Here is a 15624-nt window from a genome sequence, read left to right as displayed (position 1 = left end):
AATGCAAACGTGACCGAGTAACATTTGTCATCATCACAAAACCCGACTGCAAATGTTTTGAAGAAGGGGCGTGGCGTGATGTCATCACGCATGTGAATGAACTCTACCATATTTGGCTGCAGCTTCCTGTGACAACACGACGCTCATCATGGGCTGCATGTCGCGCGTGTTACAGAGGAGCTCCGCGTTTACCGCGCGGCTCCGGCAGAAGGACTGGGCGTGCAGTTTGGCGGGCCTTTCGTTTAGACACTACAGCACCAAGACGGCTCCCCAAATACCAGGCATGGAGTACCAGGTACGCGGTGTTACAGTTTTTTTTTTCTGCGCGTCTTCGAACCGGCTGCTAGCGAGCTAGCTAGCCACCTGTGCTAGTTTGACAAGTTTGTCCCAACTGAGAGTGACTGCACCGTTGTAAGTTGATAGAAACATGGCTGACACGACCATGCGAAACTTGATGAACTCCAGCCATCGTCGACTGGCAGTCTCGCGGTCGGCTGCCGAGTGTCAGTCCCGGTGAGGACAGAGCTCACAGCCAGTCGGACGGTATGTGACTGCAACTCTGGCTGATAAACGTCAAAGTGAAGCCTGTGCGTTGACACGTGGTGTAAACCTTTTCTGATGCCATATCTGATGGTTTGGCTTGACAACTGGACAGTCCCAAAATGTAGGCTAACGTTGTTTATTATGTGTATTCTGGTGGTTGTGATTCGTTTTAAGGTTACACAACTCGTTCTGCTACTTAATGTTAAATTTCACTGTGCGTTCAAGAAAGAACGTCCTTGTCTGTTGTAGATGAACATGGTATACAGTGTGGTATTGTGGTACAGTGCGTACAGTTTGAAGTCGAAATGTCACGGTGCTGCTGCTCATCAAGGCTGATGATTTTTTTTAGTAAACACGTCCATTACAGTTGTATTTCTCCACATGATCCAGCTATCATTGCCTTTTCTCTACCATACAATATAAACTATCTAATAATGGATGTCCAGGTGTACGGACATGAGTAGAAATAAATTAGCATTTGTTTTGTTCAGGGATAATGAAAGTACATGCCAGCCAACAGTGGGGTTTGCTGTTTTCAATTCTTTTTTGACAACACTGGAGCTCTATGACACCAAGGAACGAGATGTATTTGGATGTGACACGCACAAAATACTCGTTAGCAGGATATATTCATCTGTTGATGATAAGAAAAAGGAAGCATATTATCAAATTTACCTTGTAATGAGGTACTTAATACAAAAACCCGCAGGTGGAACTAATACAAGGGCTGCAACTAATGATCATTTCCATTATGCTTAATATTTTATTTTAATGTGAGAAAATAGTGAAAGATGCCCTTTGTAAATTCCCAGCTAATCTTCACAATGTTTGTTTTGTTCGACCAATAGTCCAAAACCCAATCAGGATCCAGTTTAAGGAAACTACCTGATGAGATCTGCTGTTACCTGTCCACGCTAGGGTAGTTATCTCGTCAACTGATGGATAAGAGCTGGACTTCAGTACAAGCTGCTGTCAGACATGAGAGTCTTTAGTCCCGGACTTTATTTCACTTGTTCATCTCTCTCAACGTGTGCATGTAGAATGGAAAAGGTAGCTCTGTGGTCATGTGTGCTTTACACCTAGCATTATGTCCTTGGTAGGAAGTGCGCATGCAGTCTATGCTTCTGTCCTGCTCTGTGGAATTAATGAGTGGTTGGTTTGTTTTTTGTTTTTTTGGAGCGTTTGCTGTGGCTGTAATCATTGCGCTTGCTGCTTTTGCTGCAGGATGCCATTTGCACACTGAACACACTGCAGACCAATGCCAGTGCTCTGGAGCAGGTACGGCGAGAGCGGAATCACCCTCAGCTACAGCTCCAGGCCATGAGAAGCTACCTGGAACGAGCCGGCCTCACAGTGAGTCACTTACAGCAGATCACAAAGTTCACAGGGCAGGTTTGACACATAGCTGTGTCTGCGCCACGTTTTAAAAATTATATTGTTGTTTAATGTGTTTGGATGATAATATTTATTCTAATCTTATCTGCTCTTTGTGTGCATGTGTGTGTAGGTGGAGAATTTAGACCATCTCAATATCATTCATGTGACAGGAACAAAGGGCAAGGTGAGCTCATTAGACACACAAGCTGCATGTGTGTGAGGCCCAGTCAGTATATCAATGCATTCACATAAAGCACAGAGGAGTTTGACTTCTACCGCTTTTCCACCAAAATCAGTGGGTCTACACAGGTTTTTAAATGGGTTCAACCTGCTAAAACTTGCCATTTGACCCCATTCCCATTTCCTGCAGGCAAGGCCTATGATTTTTTTTTAAAAATCTGAGTTGTATGTCGCTGATGGTATGTTTCACGTCACAAATGTGTGTTAACAGAAGAGAAAACAATAGACTCAGTGTGGAAGAAGTGTCTGTTAAAGGGTGGACAAATTCTTTCGAGCATCACACACCTGCAAAGTGATTAAATTATTATATCTCCATTCAAGATAGCCGTCACTAAACTGAAAGTTCCAGGTATTTTCATAGATGGGAAGTGGGGCGTTTTTGGCTTGATACACCACTGAGTAGCTTTTATATGAATGAACAGGGCTCCACCTTCAGCACTGTGTCCAGTACGTAAAGTTCCTTGGATGGATGCATCCCAAATTACTTCCTTATTTATTCGCCATCACCGGATGGTGATAATGCATCGCGTTCACCCAAGTCTTGTGTTTAGATACACTACAGAGTGTTCCTTTTCATATGGACCTCTGAACTCCCATTATGTAAGCTTTGACGAAGGTCATGCAAACATGTTTTCAAGCGTCACGTACGATTGCGACAGCTGTACGATTTCTCTGAGTGTTTGTGTTTATCTTTCAGGGCTCAACATGTGCGTTCACAGAGCAGATTTTGAGGGGATATGGCTTTCGCACAGGATTTTACAGGTAAAATTGCAGTGTATGAGTAATATATGCACTATTTACACTTGAAATATAAATCCAACACTTTTGACTTTGCTCCCATTTTTTGCAAGCTTAAGTAAAAGTTCAAGATTTTTTATTCTCAGTGCTTATTTTTTCAGATTTTGAGTTTAAATTCACAACAGAGATCTGTCCACTGAACATGGATGCTAAAGTTAGTGGTGCAGACCAGAACATGAGTTTTTGGTGGTGTTGTCCATGTAGTCAAGACCTGCTCTTCTATGGGATTTAGACACGCTGTGGCATGGTCTGTGTAGACCATGAAAAGTTAATTTTTTAGAGATAGCTGGTTCTCACAGAAGAACCAGGCTACAAACATGGTGACCTAAAGAACAATAGTTTACATAAAGTAGTTAAGATGAGCTCAACCTGAAACATCTAAAGCAGTAAAATGCAACATACCCATTAATGCAGCAGTGATATTAATCCAATAATATGATAACACACACCCAGGGAACATTTGATGAGATAAGACCACCCACTAGCTGGTCTGGACCACATGGACAACTCAACTGATGGATAGAAAAAAGAATACATGGTGCAACAGGCATAATCACTACATTTATTTAAATAAGTATTAGCTGACATCTCAATATTAATGTAGGCTATATTTATAAAAGGATCATGATTCCTGACATTGGAGATGGGAGTGTGTGGATTAGGACCATAAAGACTACTCCTGTTCTGTGTTAAGTAACCATGGTCAGTGGACAGACCACGGAATTGGCCACACTATTTTGTTGCACTTTGCCAAGATATTCAATCCACCTGACGGGTGTGTCTTATCAAGATGCTCATTAAACAACACAATGATTACACAGGTGTTCTTCGGAATGGTCACAATAAAAGGTCAACTTTATCACATAACACAATGGGATGGGTTTTGAGGGAGCGAGCTGGTGGTACTTCAAACCAGCCTCACAACCGCTTAATTGAAATGGAGTGGAAACAATAGCCAACTGGCTCAAAGCCAGTTCATGCTATCAGGATTTGAGTGCATCCATTGTTTGTGGTTCTGGTTTTGTTTCTGCTGATGTCCACCACTATTCCAGTAGCGAAATATGGGGACTGCTTAGGAGATGATGCTAGATAGAACCTCATTTTGGTCCGATGCCAATACCGAAATTATGATGTTAAAAGGTTGCGACACTGATATATCGGCCGACATAATTGCAGTGAATTTTTTTGCAGTGATCTCTCAGGTGTGGTCTTTAAACACCAGACATCCTACAGTTTGAATTATCCAACCATCATGTGCAAATAAAACGATATCGTCTGCATGCATTAAGATTTTAACCTCAGAACTATCAGCTGGATAACTGTTGATATATAGACTGGTTCATGATATTCATTTAAAATATCCTAAATATTTGTACACTAGTTTTGAGATAAAACATCATTGATGGTTTGATACAGGTATATATTTACATTGATCCAAGTATAGTACCGTAAATTAATGTATTACATCAGTTAAAAATGTTTTTCTATTGATGTTTCCATCTTGGGTATAGTTCCCCACATTTGGTCCAAGTAAGGGAGAGGATTCGAATCAATGGACAACCCATTGGAAAAGAGCTCTTCACTAAATACTTCTGGCAGGTTTATGGACGGCTGGATGAAACAAAGGTAGGTCGTAATATTTTTTTTACAGCATAACCCCTTCTCAAATTTTAAATGGCGCTGTTGTCTTTATCTGACCATGGCTACTCATTCACTTGACTCAATGGAAGGATTCAATGGATTAACCTTTGATCGTCCAAGGTAACAGTTGGCATTCCGAGGAGTGATTTCTGTAACCTGATGTGCATCCTGTTTGCTTCCCAGCCTGAGTAGAACTTCAGCCTCCACTGTGTATTATCAGTGTCACAGGTTGTAATGAGGCTAATAGAAAACGAGACCCATCATGTCAGGATGAGCATGACCCTCATGTGACAGCACAGTTGGGTCACATTACTGGTATTTAGTTTGCAGTGCGACTCTCTTTGGCATAGAAAATGGATGCAGCTTATGCCGTTTTCCCATCAGCCATGGCGAATTGTTTCTGCATCACCAATTTCGGGTTGAGCGGAACTGCACTCACAATGGACACAGTGATTCCTGTGATGCTGCTTCGTAATAGTAGCTTTTAAATGACAAAGAGATGTGTGGGGCTTTTATTTTTAAGAAGTTATAGGGAACCACTTTGTTAGTGGTGATTCTTATATGGTACTGCGGAGATTGGGACAAGGGCATCATTGGTTTAAGTTGCGATGGAAATGCAAATCCCAGCTGCACTGCGTTAGACCGGATAGAATCAGGCTGGCAGATGTGATTGAAAAAATGGCATAAGTTACAGTCAAATATTCTTCACAAATCATTTGATTTAAACAGGACATATGAGCAGATACAATCCAAGGAGTGTTCATTCAGAAGCTAAATCCAACTGGACATCTGTTTTTAGGATTTTTGGAACAAGTAGTGGCAGTGCAGAACACTTTTTTTGTGACTGTATTATCACAATTTCCATCCATCAAACACAGAGTAACATAGTCATTCATTTGGATGTGATTGCTTGTTGATACAGTGTTAACATATAGGGAGAGTGCTGAGATTATCAATGTCAAAAACAAACATCATCATGCAGCCTTTGCATTAACTAATGTATATTATTGCACAGAAACTTTACAGACTGGGTGATGCAGCCTTTTTTTTTTTATTTCTTTCCTTCTTCTCTTTGACCTCTTCAGGATGCCCATGGAGGGACGATGCCAGCATACTTCCGTTTCCTCACCATCTTGGCCTTCCATGTGTTTCTTCAGGAGAAGGTAAGCTAACAGGCCAGTGCAGCAGCTAGCTGCTAGGCTGTGAGCCAGTGACAGGGTTGCTTATAGATGAACTACAAAGTATTTATTAACCATTTACTAAGTATTATAAACATCAGTTGCAAATTCACGATCAACAATTGCAAAGGATATGCGTAATACATGTTATATAAACCATTTCATTGTTTCTCAGCTGTCAAATTACTATTAACTAGAGTATGATTAACTATACATTTACCAATAATTTACTATGGCGATAATAATGTATTACTTTGTATGAAAGTCATGGAAAGGTTGATCGACTGATATCATGATCCTCAGGCCAACGAAAAGACAGAAACTTAAATGACTAACTGAACAAATTCCCATCTAAACAACCCTGCTCTTTGTCCAGGTGGATTTGGCAGTAATTGAAGTTGGGATTGGAGGAGCATATGACTGCACCAACATTATAAGGTAAGAATCTCCATTATAAAGCTGCTCTGTCTGTGACCTACACACCTGTCTGAAGCAGAACTATTATTAGATTATTTTACATTCATGATCACTGATTTTGTCAGACTTGACCATTCCAGTATGTACCATACCCAAGATGTTCCATACATCCCTGATTCCAAAAAAGTTGGGATGCTGTGTAAACTGTAAATATAAACAGATTGCTGACAACATTGACTGTCCCAACCTTTCTGAATCAGGGTTGTCTTAGAAAGAGTGGTATGTTTGATATACATATACACAGCTGTAATATCTTTTATGACACTGTCTTGGAGACAATAAAGAGCGACTTTATCCAACTTCATCAGAGAGCTGAGAACACTTAAAAGCAGCTGATTTAGTCCTGATGTATGCCTTTTAGATAATTAGTAACTCGTGCAGTGTATGTAAACCAGGTAACTGTACATCTTTTGTACACATGCAGCAGGTTTGATCACTCATTGCCAGATATGCATTGAGGTGTGCAGTTGGAGTTACTTGTTTACAACTTTCAGTGTTATAACAAGATGTGGTTCTGTATTAACAGGAAGCCTTGGGTGTGTGGGATCTCCTCTCTGGGTATAGACCATACTCAAATTCTTGGAGACACCCTTGAAAAGATTGCATGGCAAAAAGGAGGCATTTTTAAGGTGTGTTGGCTGTAAGCATCAATATAGTGGCATTGTGACTGGACTAAATATTAATATGTAAGTGAAAATACCAAAAAATGTTACAAGAGCACTTACTAGGCTTTTTCAGACTAAATACATTTAAATTATAAACTAATAGTTCAGTGGACCTATGTTTGTTTTTAAATGGTTTGATTGGTAGTAAAAAACAATCAGAAGATCTGATCAGATAAACACAAGGCAGTTTCTGTACTCACTGCTAAAATCCCATAGTGTGCTGCAGGGCTGGAGACTAACAGTTTCCTATGTCCCCCAGTCAGGGATGACAGAAAATGTGCTTGGGACAAACAGACTGTTGCCTAGAAAATTACAAATTTTAGTGACTTCTACTGACCATGCTGACTACACCGAGCTGGTCTTCACAAGCTGTCATCTTTCTCACCACAGCCTTGTGTCAGCACCATTTAGCCACTTGCTTGCTTCTCAATGCAAGACCAGAGAAAAATCTAAAGATTCTCAAATACTCTACCAGTCCATCTATCCCCTCAGCCAGAAACACTCACTGGTAGGACTGTAAAATATATTGCACTGGTCAGAGCAAGAGGGCACTGAAAATCTGTACTAAAGTCAACAGGAGGCTGTTATTAGCTGTTAGCAGCTGGTGAGCAGCAGAGTACTGGATTGTGTTTGACTAAGGGAGCTAATGCTAACAACGCCAATAGCTTACAGCAGGGCACTTGAGTTAAAACTTAGTTGAAGATAGTGAAGCCCTTTAAAATCAAGCTAGCCATCACTGTTCAGTACTTTTGTACTCCATTGCTCTGTTAGCTCACTGGCTGTTCATCATGTACATGTGCTTTCAGCCAGGGGTTCCTGCCTTCACAGTGAAACAGCCAGAACATGCAATGTCTGTGCTCAGGGACAGAAGCAAAGAGATTGGGGTAAGTGACCATTCAGACTTATAGTGTATCTATCAAAGATTGTTCAGCAGAATGTCAGATTTCATATACAATTGGTTGTTGAAATCCTTCCTCCAGCTGTCCAGTTTGATGTAATACAATGTGTCTTGTTGCAGTGTCCTCTGTGGGTGTGTACAGAGCTGGAAGACTACCAGACAGATGGTGGACCTTTGCGTCTGGGCCTGGCAGGACAGCACCAGCGCTCCAACGCCTCATTGGCCCTCCAGCTGAGTCACACTTGGCTGCAGAGAAGATGTTTACCAGGTAGGACAGGATGTGAACCAATATTTGAACTGTATGTTAATGGCAGTCAGGATGTCATGCACTCAAAAGAGTGACTGGCTTCACTGTAAAGGCATATATGACCAGGAAGCAGCATTATATTAAAAAAGATTTTGACGGTAGTGCCTCACTAAACAAACAAAAACATAGGTCTTCTCACAACAGTCGATCACATCAGTAGATCCCTTGGTGGATTCCCCCTATTGCCCTTATACACCAGTTCTCAAGAAGCGTTCCAAACACACTCATACAACATTAGATTTACAGCATGCAGGATACACAGTGAACTGCCTCACAAATGCTAACTTAATCGCATGACACCTCCAGACACTGGGCTCTCTATAAACTAATGGTATAATGCACCACATTGCTCTCACACAATGACCCAAGAACATTTGCAGCCAGAGCCAACTAGCCAGCATTTCAGCTCCTCCTACAAACGTAATGTCTGAAAAACATAATTTTCACCTAGTTCTAAATGGGCAAAGGCAGGCAGAAATGATGTGTGTTCCTGTAGATGATTTAAGACTGGCTTCTTCATGTCCTCTCTCAACAGATAAAAGCTTTTCCTCCACCAGTGTTGAGAGCACAGGTCGACTTCAGGCCTCTGGCTTCAAGCCCAGTCCCATCATGTTGAAAGGTGAGTCCTGAAGAATTATCACTTCTAATGAGATCAAAATCAGGATAATGGTCATTACTTTACCTCTTTTTGTGTCTCTGTGCTAATTCAGTATGCTGACTTGTGACAGTTAAGAGAGAGATCTATCTCCAACATCAGCAGCTGTGAAAGCTAAATCTGTCTTGTAGTATTTCCACCTTAAAAGGTAGCAGCTAGCACATAGCTGACAAACAGTCAATTATCCAGAAATTTCATGTACTGTTTTGTTTTTGTTTTTTTAAACAAGGAAGTAGTTAGAGAATAGTGATGTTGATTTGATATTTGTGAATCAGAAATAAAGGAAGTTCCCAGGCTAAATATGATGTCATCCAACATGGTGTGTCTGTGTGTGTGTCTGTGTGTGTCTGTGGTATCAGGGCTGGCAGACACAGAGTGGCCTGGCAGGACTCAGACTCTGAAGCACGGAGCAGTCACCTACTTCTTAGATGGCGCTCACACCATGCGCAGTATGCAGGCCTGTGTACACTGGTTCAGAGAGACTGCAGCCCAGCATGAGAGGAATGCAAGGTGAACATTTCTCCCTGATCACATGACACTCACAGTGTGAGTTTCTGTATCTGCATTCATCAGACCACTTGATGTAATACTGATTATAATTGATGAGTCTTATCCACTGCTTATAAGATGAGAATCACATTAGGAACAGTTGTTACGGGAGGTGCTCTCAGTTCTGAGCCTGGCTGTTGAGGTACAATGATATTAATTACAGATAAGATGGTGCCAGGTTGTGAAAGATATTTAGTCAGGAGTGGAATCTTAAAATCAATGTGGGATTTGATAGGGAGCCAATGAATTTGCTGCAGGGCAATAGATGGAGTTCTGGTGATGATATGAGCGGCAGCGTTCTGGACATTTGACGACATTTCTGAGGAAGACCGAAGAGAAGAGAATTACAGGATTTGGACAGGATGTAATCAGGACGTTTACAATATAGTGGGGCAGGTTGGTGTAAGTGAGGGACAGAGGTGATTGATGTTGCGTAGATGGAAGTATGCAGTTCAGGATGAAACCCAGGCTCTTTACCTGAGGTGATGGAGGAACAGTGGAATTATTGATGGACATGGAGAAAGTCCAAGTGTTTTCTTAAAGACACAGGGTCTTTTAAGATCATCTTCTTGGACTTTACGGCCCACAGCTGAACAGTTTTTTGGAAATGTCTGGCAAGAATCCCCAAATCAGAGGCACATTATCCTGTGTGCTACAATCACCAACATGTCACTGACAGCTTCTGAAGGCTAAGGAACCTACGCCAGGATCCTGTTTGTGGATTTCAGCTCTGCTTTCAACACCATCATCCCAGCTCTGCTACAGGAGAAGCTCTCCCAGCTGAACGTGCCTGACTCCACCTGCAGGTGGATTACTGACTTCCTGTCTGACAGGAAACAGCGTGTAAAGCTGGGAAAACACATCTCCGATGCACAGACTATCAGTACCGGATCCCCCCAGGGCTGTGTTCTTTCTCCTCTGCTCTTCTCCCTGTACACCAACAGCTGCACCTCCAGTCACCAGTCCATCAAGCTCCTGAAGTTTGTGGACGACACCACCCTCATTGGTCTCATCTCTGATGGTGACGAGTCCGCCTACAGGTGGGAGGTTGACCACCTGGTGACCTGGTGCAACCAGAACAGCCTAGAGCTCAATGCTCTAAAGACAGTGGAGATGGTTGTGGACTACAGGAAGAACTCAGCCTCACCTGCCCCCATCACCCTCTGTGACTCCACTATTGACACTGTGGAGTCTTTCCGCTTCCTGGGAACAATCATCTCCCAGGACCTCAAGTGGGAGCTGAACATTAGCTCCCTCATCAAGAAAGCACAGCAGAGGATGTACTTCCTGCGGCAGCTGCAGAAATTCAGTCTGCCAAAGACAATGATGGTGCACTTCTACACAGCCATCATTGAGTCCATCCTCACCTCCTCCATCACCATCTGGTACGCTGCTGCCACCGCCAAGGACAAGGGCAGGCTGCAGCCTGTCATTCGGTCAGCAGAGAAGGTGATTGGCTGCAACCTCCCGTCTCTTCAGGACCTTCACACCTCCAGGACCCTGAGGCGTGCAGGAAAGATTGTTGCTGATCCCTCCCATCCCGGTCACAAACTCTTTGAGACACTCCCCTCTGGCAGGAGGCTGCGGTCCATCAGGACCAAAACCTCACGCCACAAGAACAGTTTCTTCCCGTCTGCTGTCAGCCTTATCAACAAGGCCTGAATCCCCCCTGACACTCCTCACACTCCACCTCTACCACTGACTCTACTGTCACACTGACAGCACCATAACTTTATGCATTATATTAACGCTCAGCTTGAACATCCTGTTCATTTGCACATTTTCATTTGCACATCATTCTTGTAATTGTTCACTGCCAGCCGGTCTGCTCCTTTTATCCTTTTACCCAAAAAACAGATTGTGTATTTATATTTATATTGTATAGTTATATTTTCTACTTTTTAAAATAGTTTATATTGTTAATTTGTTATATTTTCTATTCTTTAAATAGTTTATATTGTTAATTTGTTATATTTTCACTTAATAGTTATTTGATGCATGCACCAATATCACCACAACAAATTCCTCGTATGTGTAACATCGTACTTGGCAATAAAGCTTTTTCTGATTCTGATTTTTCTGATTCTAAATAACTGGCTGAGTTACATTATTTCTTCCTCTGCCGCTTTGACGCAGTGTGACTCTTCACTGGCATCACGATTCAATCAGATTACGATTAAGAGGTAATCTACAATATTACAGTCTTCACTTGGCAGCTTTAAAATAAGGCATTTATTAACTCTGTTGCAAACACCTCTCTCAGAGTTGGACGGCAGAGTTGACGGCGCCTCCTTAGCTGCACCTGCTGTAACAGTTATTATTTATGGCTGCAGACATTAGCTTTGGCTGAAAAGGGCTAACAGGATGAGTAGTTTTTGTGTGGCCGAAGTCACGACATACCTCCTAACATTAGCCTAATGTCTGCCCACAATTCAAAGCATGGGAGCAACATTTCAAAGTAACTCTGTCAGTAGCTGAGGCCCTGGCGATGCATCTTATAATCGAGAAATTTCCACACCTCTAATCTTGAGTCAGGCAGGGAAGTGAGATCTCATACTGTACATGTTCTACCAAGTGAAGCAACTGAAATGGAACAGGCCACCTCGCTGCTTCTGACACCGGAGCACCTACCTGTGCACCTCCCTAATGCTGGCTGGTCATTGCTTAACTAAACACATACTAATGAAACAGCTGAATGATACATATGTAAAACCTTGTCATGTTTGTGTTGTAGTGGACCTGTGGCCAGAGTTTTGCTGTTCAATGCAACAGGAGAGAGGGACTCAGCAGCAATGCTTAAATTACTGGTGGTGAGTACAGCTGCCTTCCACAACACAGAGCATGAGGCTATTGTCTTTGCATTATGTTGTCATGGGTATCATAGTGTTTATATTCTTGTCCTTGCAGATGAAATGTAGAGACTAAACTAATTTGATTTTGTTACATTTCAGCCAGTTAGCTATTTTTTCATCCCTATATACAGTAAACATTAATATCTTAGAAATATATTCAGTTATTTTACATGTTAAAGGAGCAGTCTGTCGTGTAGGTGAAGAAAGGTTAATAAGAAGAGAAAGATCTTCATTGGCTGACTGTTTTGATGCCTAAACAAACAGAATAAAGGTATACGAAGTATACAACACGTGAAATACCTCTTCTCTGACTCACATTGCCACTGACAGATGTCTGTGTGTGTCACTCACTGGAGACGCCCTGCTTGTCCAGATACATTGATTTGATTGACTACATTGCGTCACGTGAGATAATTTACAGCACATGCAATTGGTCTGTGGGTTTCCATGGGCCACTAAACCAGTACTGTGAAGCCTGGAACAGTGGTGCCAGTCAGTATGGAGACTCACCATCAATTATGTATTGGTTACAGGGTATTGGTCCAGGCACCAGGAATTTTAAACAAAGGCGGCAGCCCGACTTGTCATCTTGTCATTTGTGCCACTTGCAACGTTTCTCTGTTTAGTTATTGTTACGGCTCTGAAGTAAACAAAAACAAAAATTCAAACAAAAAGAGGTCAGTAACATATGAAGGACGCCCACTCAGCACAGTAAATGATAATGTTTTATTTGATAAACTCAGAAAAAACGTCTGTAGGCGAACACAACCAGTTCCAAAAGAAAAAAAATAACTAAACAAAAGAAATGGGCAGGAGTTCCTGGCCAAACTGGGAAAAAAGAGAGGGAAGAGACCCCAGTGGCCACACCTAACAGTAATGTTTCTCATTTTTGCGTGTTTTTCTAAATAGGAAGCATGTGTTGTCAGTCAAACTGAGGAAGATTTGTTATAAATGTGCATGTGTTTTGATTATTTTTGTATTTGAGCTTGAAGGCCACCATTTATGTAAGAATTAAACCATATTCCCATCAAAAACCACCTCCCTGTTTAACCTGGTTTGGAGATTTGTACCCGGAAATGTTTTTGTTTATCTCTGGCAACATCTTCTCTCTCTGTCCAAGCGAACACTTATTTCTTTTTTATTTGTTTCTTTTTCAGCCATGTCAGTTTGACTTTGCTGTGTTCTGCCCAAACATAACTGAAGCCATCGCTTCTTGTAATGCAGGTGAGACCAATGAGCCTTTTGCTTTTGAGTGAGTAGTTTTTTTCATGACTGCTAATGTTCAAAACATTCTGTAGGTTGTAGATGTTGTTCATTTAAAGGAATAGTGGAACATTTTAGGAAACGCTAATTTTTGCTCTCTTTCAAAGAGCATGAAGATGCTGTTAAAACAAACAGAACAACTTTGAACTTAATCAGTGCTTCTTTGTTCCATTCTTCTCAGACCAGCAGAACTTCAACGTTTCAGTGGAGAACATGTTGACTCGCTGCTTGGACAATGAGAGGAGCTGGCGTCTCCACCACGGCGTGGGGGACAACGAAGGTACACAGCTGCTCATCAAGGACAGCCTGCCCCTGGTGCCTGAAAAGAAAGATGACACCCTGGTCTTCCCCTGCATCCTCAGCGCCCTCCGCTGGATCACTCAGGGCAGGGACTCTGTGGTGGCTGACCCCGCCAAGACTGTCTTACCAGTCAAACCCAGCGTCATGGCCAAAGCTGCTCCCCTCTGTGATGCAGCCGAGATCCACGTCCTCATCACTGGAAGCCTCCACCTGGTTGGTGGAGCACTAAAACACCTCGACCCAGCTTCTTCCAAGTAAATGGACCATGTGAAACTTAGTTGAGTGAATTTCAAAGCAGTTTGAATAATGGGTCAGAGATCTGCTTATATACACACACTTACTTTGTGGAGGGAAAGTAATTTCTGTCTGTGTAGTTGAGGCATTTGAGAAACTAGGTTTTTGGACAATGTATTTAGGTGTTTACCTGAACTGGATTAGCTGCACCCAGGTATTGTTTTTGTCTTGGTAGCCTCACTGTAGTGGCTGATGTTCGGAAACCTGTAGTTTTGACCAAGGCAGCTCAGGGCCTCACAGCAGGCCCAGCTTCACCCAGAGCCTTACAGATGATTACACAAACATGGGGAACTCATGTCTTTAGTCTTAACTTGAAGCCAAATATGTTTACATGATGAATTGCAGAGGCTACATTCACACGCTACATACACCAGAGTGTGCATTGAGTTGGCTCAACTCAAACTATGTGTGCTTCAGCACTCAGTGAAGCCACGTGGATGACCAGAGGGCTTGGATGGTTAACATTTGTACAAAAACTGCAGATTATTGGGCACCAAAAGGAGCCTCATGGACTACATGATGTTATGAGTTTTCTGTTTTTTATTTCTGTTTGGAAAACCTGACAATTACGTTTCAGTGTTTTTAAATGAAAGACATTTTGCACAGCTTCTACCTACATTACATCAGCTGCGTCTAGTGCTTTATACACAGCGCTGACTCCTCTTGGTTGTAGATGTGCAAATATTTTAACACTTGTGGTATCATCATAACTGGCCTCAGTTATAATTGAATCAAATTCTGTGACACTCTGAAATTGTGATAATTAAATTATCCTTAATTTAAATGTACATTATCTGACCATAATACATAGTTATTATATGTGTGTAAAATAGGTTCACAGGTGGTTCAGCCACATTCATTCAATGTGTAACTTGAAATGTGTTTCAAATTGAAAGTGACTTCACTTGAATGTTCCCGCGGACCCATCAAGACAAAAAATGCACTTAATTGGAACTCATCACTAATTGTAAGTAAAGAAGATCAAATCTGCTCACATCTGAATTATGAGTCAATAAAAAAAATACAGATATCGAAATTATTCCCACAACTGTTTTGATATGTTTCCCTGGTTACTCCCTTGAGAATCTTAAAAAACTTCACAAAATGTGTTTTCTGTCTGTGGCACTCAGCCCATAAAAAAAAGGTTAATTGTGCTGGGGCTTAGGACTATTTTCAGCAGGTGATTAAAACACAATTGGAGCTCCTCTGAGTGCTTGGGGCAGCAGGATGGTGTCAGTGGGATTGAGTCAAATAAATGACAATGGGGTCCAAAAGTCTGAGGCCACATTAAAGATCTCTTAAATTGTCATATAAACCTAGAAATTGCCAGAAGGTTGGAAGATTCAGAAGGTAAGTGAAAGTGTCAAAGTTAGATTGTTATTCTAAGCAGAAAGGTTTTCTCAGCGTCAAATCACAGCTAAATTAAAAGTTTCTAAGGGGGCTGTGCTGGAACTCTGAGCCTCTTTACACAGTCTGCATGATCAGTCAGAGCCAAAGTGGGCACACCATCAGGTGATCAATACATTGAGCTATACGGTTCACTGAGAGATAGAAAAGAAACTTTATCGGTGATACAGAATTTACTCA

General features: G+C 41.8%; 1 protein-coding gene across 1 annotated transcript; it reads left to right on the top strand.

The window, feature by feature from the left end:
- The first annotated feature begins 116 nt into the window (after positions 1-116).
- On the top strand, positions 117-15076 carry fpgs (folylpolyglutamate synthase). Its single transcript, XM_037117665.1, has 15 exons — positions 117-295; positions 1768-1896; positions 2051-2104; positions 2858-2922; positions 4470-4584; positions 5685-5762; positions 6154-6215; positions 6781-6883; positions 7726-7803; positions 7938-8085; positions 8660-8743; positions 9139-9289; positions 12063-12138; positions 13338-13404; positions 13625-15076. The coding sequence occupies exons 1-15, from the start codon at positions 149-151 to the stop codon at positions 13999-14001; spliced, it is 1734 nt and encodes a 577-aa protein (XP_036973560.1). The 5' UTR covers positions 117-148; the 3' UTR covers positions 14002-15076.
- Positions 15077-15624: the final 548 nt, after the last annotated feature.

This window comes from Acanthopagrus latus, chromosome 12 (assembly GCF_904848185.1).
Source record: "Acanthopagrus latus isolate v.2019 chromosome 12, fAcaLat1.1, whole genome shotgun sequence".
Taxonomy (NCBI): domain Eukaryota; kingdom Metazoa; phylum Chordata; class Actinopteri; order Spariformes; family Sparidae; genus Acanthopagrus; species Acanthopagrus latus.
The sequence above is the reverse complement of the archived record's forward strand: the minus strand, read 5'-3'. Positions and strand labels throughout refer to the sequence as shown.

What these genes read in the sequence shown, in the direction of transcription:
- fpgs (XM_037117665.1), top strand. Translation starts at nt 149, where the DNA reads ATGGGCTGCATGTCGCGCGTGTTACAGAGGAGCTCCGCGTTTACCGCG. An exon ending in AAAAAGGAGGCATTTTTAAG is followed by an intron (nt 6,884 to 7,725) that starts GTGTGTTGGCTG and finishes ATGTGCTTTCAG; the next exon opens with CCAGGGGTTCCTGCCTTCAC. An exon ending in CAGCATGAGAGGAATGCAAG is followed by an intron (nt 9,290 to 12,062) that starts GTGAACATTTCT and finishes TTTGTGTTGTAG; the next exon opens with TGGACCTGTGGCCAGAGTTT.